At 32.5% G+C, this 7842-nt stretch overlaps 1 protein-coding gene across 2 annotated transcripts; it reads left to right on the top strand.

The window, feature by feature from the left end:
• Window positions 1-665: 665 nt before the first annotated feature.
• Window positions 666-7552, top strand: LOC149484433 (uncharacterized). Of its 2 annotated transcripts, XM_089700536.1 has the most exons (10): window positions 666-770; window positions 846-1001; window positions 1095-1172; window positions 1780-1918; window positions 2443-2584; window positions 3734-3899; window positions 4211-4264; window positions 5606-5871; window positions 6385-6510; window positions 6991-7552. In XM_089700536.1, exons 2-10 carry the CDS (start codon window positions 893-895, stop codon window positions 7087-7089), a joined length of 1179 nt encoding a protein of 392 aa, XP_089556662.1. In that variant the 5' UTR covers window positions 666-770; window positions 846-892; the 3' UTR covers window positions 7090-7552. The 2 variants fall into 2 exon arrangements, with proteins under 2 accessions (XP_089556662.1, XP_089556663.1); XM_089700537.1 differs by having other exon boundaries at window positions 672-1001; window positions 3770-3899.
• Window positions 7553-7842: the final 290 nt, after the last annotated feature.

Below are 7842 nucleotides of genomic sequence, written 5' to 3'. Positions count from 1 at the left end.
GATCTAAGGCCACAACGTGGCCACAACCTACGATGCGATGTCTTAACAAGGTTTGCTGCAGCAAAATTTCTCCTTTATTTCAAGAAATTTAAAGTCTTATCTCGTCTTGAAATGAAAAAAGAGCGTGCGTGCACACGTGTCAGAAGTAAAACTTCTTTGGCAAGATACAAAGATACAATAAATCGTCACCTTAGCCTTACTACCTCATGACGCGACCATGAATTATTTTGAAGTGAAAACTTCTTTATCGGCGTTAAGCACTTTTTCTGTAATGGGTATAAAATCTACTCGCGTCAGGACACGTGATCTGATCGAAAAAGCGTAAGACGGATGGAGAGTAGTCAGTAGACAGCTATCCCCTCTCTACTACGCGCGTTTTCACTTCTGCCGGCACTCCCGGACTCTTTTTTAGAGTATAAGTATTCTTTGCTCCCGGAGTGCAACCCGTCTTTTTATTTTATTTTTCTCGACGCGCGTTAACAAATTTTATCGGGAATATTTAATAATTTATTCTCATTTTTGTTTAAAATATACGTCAGATATAAGACTGATTAAAATATTCACTGCTCAGATTTTAACGAGGTTATATTATATATCTGTGGTGATTATTATCATCATCTATTGTATTTTATTATCTGTGTTAAATTGTTGTTTGTCTATGATAGGTTTTATGATATTGTCTATTGAAAATTAATGTTTGCTATTTGTTACAGAATAAAAAATAGTTTTGAATTAATTTCTTTTTTAAGATTAGGTTGTAGAATAAATAGGTACTATTAATAATAAGTAATACGAACTCTTGTAGGCTTAAGGAGTCCAATATTTTAATTTGTGGAGGTTAATAGATACAGCTATCATCATAACACCAGTCCTGGAAACCTCATCCCCAAAAATGCCAGCAGTTACTTCTACAACTGCTGAAGATCAAAATGAAGCGGAACAAAAAATGTGGAATGCTCTCAAGCGATATATTATACGTGAAAGACAGAGAAGAAAAGAAGGTAATTTGATGTTAATCGAAACTTCAAGACGCAATAGATTGGTATTTGAAGCTTCCAAAACAGATTAAATTTTTTAAATATTTTTAATTTTAGAATATGAGGCTGAGGTGGAAGAAGAAAGATTACGTAAAGAACGTGAAGCCAGGGAAAGACAGGATGTTATGACTTTGGGTAAGCCGTAAGATTAATGCCATAAACACACTGTACAAAACCTGCAAAATGAACATAACCGATTACAATGACATTTAGCACACATAATTATAGAGAGTAACTTGGATTAACATATAGGATAGGTTTTATCCCGGAAATTACATGGGAACGGGCATTATGCGTGTTTTTCTTTGAAAACGTAGGCGAAGCCACGGCCTGAAAGCTAGTCTAACATAATAATATGTAAAGCTTATATTATTTTAAAGTATGGTTTAGCCTCTTTTTTTCTCCCTTATCTATAAAAGCCAACTCAGGCATAATTCAAACATTAAATGTGGGTACAAATCACCACATAGTATAGAGCAAAGTTGCTTCCTGTACCTGTCTGTGTGTATTTATGGTTCGTACTTTAAAACTACATAACAGATTTTGATGAATTTTTTTACAGATAGAATGATTCAAGTGGAAGTACTTAGTATATAATTTCTTAGATATACTAAGGACTTCCACTTTAATCATTTTAGATAAAATGTGTGAAAACGCAGTGCAGGTGGAAAGCTAGCAAAAAATAAATGAATAAAGTATAAACCATGTTTAAAGTCTTAACAACAACAACAACTTATTTCAGAGGAAACAAAAGAGCAGATAGAACAATTGGAGCAAAAGCTCAAACAATTAGAAAAGGAGAAACAACAACTGTTCATGCAATTGAAAAGGGTGTTGAATGAAGATGAGGTTAGAAAGAGACAGCAACAAAAGGAGGCTAAGTGAGTAAAAGAGATGTAATGTGTTTCACATATGAATTATTATTTCTTATATTTTATATCCCTTACATCTTACATCCTAAAGGAAAGGATTCTTATGGTTTAAATGGTTTAAAATTCCCCTGTCACAATGTTAGTTACTATACTCCTCCAAAACAGCTGGACCGATTCTCATGAAATTTTGTGTGCATATCGGGTAGGTCTGAGAATCGGCTAACATCTATTTTTCATAACCCTAAGTGATAAGAGTGGCAGTACAACGTTTGCCGGGACAGCTAGAAACTCAAAAAATAATAACAATGAAATTAAAGAGCAAAAAACCTTTTTTCAAATTGTGTTTCGTTAAGTAAACAAAAGAATTAAATAGTATAGAAAAAGTAGCTGATTAGCTTTATTAGTGTATTAAAACATCTAAACAACTGTATTTAATTTTAAAACAATATCAAATAGTACACAAATATCACAAACACTGATAATTTTTACTTGTTTTTAATACATAACATTTATCTTTATCCCTCTTTTTTCAGTGAAATGCAACCAATGAAAATGCCTCTAGGTAATATACAAATGCCAATGTTTTCGATGCCATCGTCACAGCAAGGGCAAGGGGAACCCCCACAGAATCAGGGTCGACCCTCGCATCTCAATTCTCATAACATGCTTAATAAGGTATTCATGTATATGCCATTCCGATATTTTGATATATTTAAACTGTTTGTTTTTTTATTAACAAAGTTAGGATTACATAATTTAGTTAGAATGTACAAATAAAATAAAATTATTGAATACATTCTTAATATAACAATGTTAAGTGAAGAACAACGGCTAATTCTTAAAAAAAAATTGTTTAAATCAAATATTTATATTCGTAAATTAAAGGGAAAGGAATTTGTTTATGTGTTAACATTTTATGAAATGGGAATGATTTTATTAATAGTAAAATTATAGAGTATCATCTAAGGTCAATTCTCTAGTCTAGCGTAGCAATTAAACTTAAAGGAAATCCTGAACTAAAGCTTCAAAAAAATTCTAAATAACTGTGTGTATTTTTTATCCATATATATTTTGAAACAGATTATATAATACAATTAACTTGCAGTGCAAAGGTCTACTAATAATTCGTTACATGGATGCTTCAGGTATTGTCTTTACAATATCAATGTCATGCCTTGTGATGAAACTGTATTACTTAGATATGGTGTTGCTTTAAATGTGTTTATTTTTTATTTCTGTTATGTTGTGCATCAATTTTAAGAACTGTATTATGGCACGACTCATAATGCGAAGCATAAGAGAGTGTTCTACGATAAAAAAAATTGTCGCTATCTATTTAATCAATTACATGATTGATCCATGGAATCTCCTAAATCTGAACATCGTTTTATAGATGATTTAATGGAGATTAATATGTACTCTCACTAGTTTAAATTTATACAAAAAAATGAAGCCGGAAAAAATTTAGGTATAGAAAAAAGATAATTCTGGTCAAACAACACTTTTTTAAATTTGAAACATGCTGGCGTTAAACTTTATTAATTAAATCATGTTATTTTTAATTAGCTTGAGATCGACTATGCGGAGATTGGTATCGAAAATAGTAACAATATGATTAAGCACCGTTTCATAGCTATTTACGAAAAATTCAAATTAGAAATTACATAATATATTCTTTTCGTCGAATGAGCATTATGAGTCGTGCACTTTTGGATTTTCCAAAATTTTTTGAACTTTTTATTTTCTTTATACCTTGCGATGACCCTCCTCTCGATGTTGTGGTAGATAACACATGGGGCTCAAGGTGTTCTCTTTTTGTTCAAGAAAAACTACTCAAAGTACAAATTGTTTCCACAACAGCAAACTATTGTCCGTGCCCCTATACAGTCGGGGGTTAAGCGGCAACGGAGCCCTTCGCCGACGTACGCTTTGTATGCACATCGGTTGCACCAACCGTCTATGAAACAACACGCTGTTTATTCTGATCATAGTAAGTTTTGTTATTTTTTTTATTTTGCAAAAAAATTTTTTTCGGCTGCAATCAGCATTTTGTCTTTAAACTTTTGTATTTCAATTGTTCTTCAATTTTGTACCATTAAATATTTTATTCTAATTTTAGATACACTTAAAATATTTTATACAATCCTAAAATTATAAAATTTTGATATCTAGACAGTCACATAATTGTTACAAGCTATTATCCCCATCGCAGAAAAGGGCTGACTTACATCAGCAGGATATAAGCCTTTAAGCCTATACGAATAGAGATTATTTTGATTTGATTTGTGAAATCTTTTGCAGAAGTAGAGGATGGCCGAATGGGCCGACAAATGGCTCGAGCTGTACTATGGAACAGTGAGTTTTGTCCGCTAGGTGTCGCTAATGTCGCTTGTGCACGCGTTTTTCATTGTGTTCTACTTAACCCCCCAACCAATATATAACTTCATTTTGTATTAAATTCCTTCCTTCATTTCATACCTTCATGTTATACTTTATTTGTACCTCCGTGATTGGCCTTGACCTGTCTTTACTGTGTTGCATTTTATTTCTTTCGAACTTCCACTTACGATGCTGAATTAGGATTTTTTTTCTGACGCGATTACTTTGAACTGTTTTCAATAAGTCTAGGTACTGTAACATATGGTTTTTTTTGTGTTAATTTGAAGCATAATAATGTAATTTTGATACGGCCTGTAACTTAAACCTGTTAACTTCTAACCCATACATACATTCTTTAACAAATAATAAGTATTTTGGATAAAAAGATTGCATTGTTTCTCAGCATCGCTTATGGAAGTTAAAATATTGTTTCTTTCTCGGCATTAATTCCATACTAAAACTCGACTAATCCAAATTTTATTTTTCATTCCATCCATTTTTCCTTTTTATTTGCTTTTCAACGCATTCAATGTGGTAGAATAGTCTGGTTTAATTTAATGTAACTAATATTCGTTTTGTCTTGAAGTAATCATAGGAACTTATTAAGAGTAGTGTAGAAATGATTTTTTTTTAGTTTATAGTGATTTTTCACGTGTTCAAATCTAAAAAGTAGATAGAATCATAAATTTACACCTTGGTGCAATAAAAACAGAATATATATCCCATTTCATTTTCATTAAATTTCAATTTTACTTCACTCACTCCCTCTATTATTTCTAGTTAAAAAAATGTACAAAAACTCCATCAAATTTGTTTTATTCTGTACCCATTGTAGGTTCAACTCACGCATAATTGTTCACGTTATACCGAGAATTATACTTAACCCAGCGTTAAAATGTTACGTAGTAGCAACATTAAGTACCTAAATATAAATTATAGATTTAACTAAGAAGTTAAAGGTATTGTGCATAAAAATTTTAACTCACAAAAATAAACAAGAACCGTTTTTTTCTACTGTATATTGATTTCTTAGAAATACTTAGAATTGAATAATATTAAGTACTTATTCCTCAAAAAAATATTTATAATTATGATGAATATTAATTTCATACAGTTAACCATCAAATGTTACGTATATTGAATCAGCTAACTATAGGCAATTCAATATACCCCTCAAATATGAACTAATCTATATCTCCATTTACAATCGGCATTTACCAATGGTATATTGAATCAGCTGCTAGCCGCTCCAATATACCGCTCAATTTATCTACTACCCTCTCTACAATCGACATTAACCATACAAAATGTATCCAGAAACGTCGCAATACGCGTCCAACGTGAGCGGATCTTCCGGTGCGTACTACGCGATGCCAACCTCAGGCGTAGTGGGCGTGGTCACAGAACGACCGCCGCCATTGCTATACGCACACCATGCGCATACGCCGCATACACCACATACCCCGCATACACCTCACCATACGAATCTAATGTATGCGCCGGCGCCGCAACCGCAGTTGTACTTGGATATGCTCAAGAATAGGGAGGGTCAGCAACATAATGAACAGAAGAAGGAATCTCAGGTTAGTGGAATACACACTATAATACAGGTATACGCCACATTTGCCACCGTTGGGTTTTTAGTGGGTATGGCCTTTCGCGAGTCCCACATACTCCCTCACGCAGGAAAACTGCAGAGGGGGATGCGTAAATGCATTTCCCAACGTTAAAAAAAAAGGTATACGCCACATAAACCACACGATACGAATCTAATGTATGCGCCCGCGCCGCAATCGCAGTTGTACTTTGTTATTGTTACTGGAATAGCGGCGAGCTTGCCGCCAAACCACGGATAATTTAGATCTTATTTCTAAAGCCATTAGATTTATATTCAGTTATTATAATAACAGCTAGGGACCACAAGAACATATCGTTCGGAGGTTGGCACACTGTCTCGCTGCCAAATTGATAATGTAAACCTACTAATAGGAATAAGTACTATATTCTAAAAATATACCTACCTATAATACCACTTACCTGATGAATTGAAATTTAGACCTTATCGTCATAGTCATAAGTGCTATATTAAATTCCAGGCGCCACAAGTACTAATCGGTCTAAGTGAAGCTCACCACCCAGCGGTAAGCAGTGGCGTGGTGTACGCACAGCCACCGGCTTCTAGGCACATTTCGATACATCCACCGCAACATAATAATATACAGGTAAGGGTAGATTAGAAAAATTAAGTATAGAGGGAGATATTCATTTATGGTATAGTTTAGATAGAGAGGTGTACTATTGTGTTGAGTAGGTAGTTTAAATAAGTGATTTCTGTAAAGTAGAGTAGTCAAGTGTATTGGTTTTTAAATACAGAGTTAATTTAATGTTTTCTAATTTTGTGTCGCCTTTTCTCCGAAAATAATAATCAGAAAAAACACAACGGCAAGTTTATGTTATAAGGAGGCGTTTATTAGTATTTCGTTCAGAGAATATTTTTTAATGCCACGAAAAGAAAAGACTGCGAAAATTAAGAAGTAGGCCTCAATTGGTGAACTAATTAAAAAAATCAAATGAACCTATGGTTAGTGACATAAGACATTCCAATATTTTATTCAAATTTAACGAAATTGTGCTGTGTGCACTATTTCAATACTTTTCATTCTACCCTACATTTTAATGTTAATGTTTTTTCATACTTTCAGACGGCGAAACCAGGCAGTATAACTCAAGGATACCCAGTACAACAATCCAACCCAAATGTGCAGAACCCCAACATATATCCAAACAGACATCGTTATTAGCTAGTAATTGTTAAACAACACGCAAAAAAACAAAAACCATAGAACTATTAAAAAAAATAGTTCATTAAATATCTGAGACAGTATTGGAAAAAAATAAATACAAGTGTTTGTTTGTGCAGTGTTGTTCAGTGGATATGACGATGAAAGAAACGATTTTGTATAAAGAAGTATTTTTTGTTTAAAATAATGTTGTTTTCAATCGATTATAATTATCAGCACCAAACAAAATAACAGGTGCTAAATGTTTAATTAATTTTGTCGTGTAAATACAAAATGAAGATAGAAAATACAGAATATATTTTGTTGTAAGTTATCTTTAGGCTATTTTATTTAAATATTTTGTACATAATATAATCCTTAACCCTGTTATTATTTTTAATCTCGTACGTTAAATGAAATATAAATGTATTGTAGAAATAGGCTTTTGTGAGCTGGTGGCAGAAAATAAATTTTATAATAGAAATTGATTTTTATTTTTACCCTCAAATATATCCAATAACTTTATACACCCATATGTACTAGATTATTCACTTAGTTTCTTCAATTCTAATAATTGGTTAATCTAATAGGAAACAAGGCAAAAAATACCGAAAAATGAGAAGTCTAATTTGTTACTAATATACTTACTCAAAACTACAAATAATGTGGTGATTGCATTTTTTACTATCGATCAAATGTTTTTACGTCACATTTAATAACTATGTAAACTTATACAGATTGTACTGTTGCTATGAAGTCGAGAAAACTATATCG

Source organism: Colias philodice, chromosome 11, assembly GCF_061535455.1.
Source record: "Colias philodice isolate Cphi_HAF_F1 chromosome 11, ilColPhil1 Martin Lab GWU primary, whole genome shotgun sequence".
NCBI lineage: Eukaryota > Metazoa > Arthropoda > Insecta > Lepidoptera > Pieridae > Colias > Colias philodice.
The sequence above is the reverse complement of the archived record's forward strand: the minus strand, read 5'-3'. Positions and strand labels throughout refer to the sequence as shown.

Bases quoted from the DNA above. Each gene is read 5' to 3' on its own strand.
- LOC149484433 (XM_089700536.1), top strand. From the start codon at position 893: ATGCCAGCAGTTACTTCTACAACTGCTGAAGATCAAAATGAAGCGGAA. The intron at 1,173-1,779 runs GTAAGCCGTAAG...AACTTATTTCAG, and splicing joins ACAGGATGTTATGACTTTGG to AGGAAACAAAAGAGCAGATA. The intron at 1,919-2,442 runs GTGAGTAAAAGA...CTCTTTTTTCAG, and splicing joins CAGCAACAAAAGGAGGCTAA to TGAAATGCAACCAATGAAAA.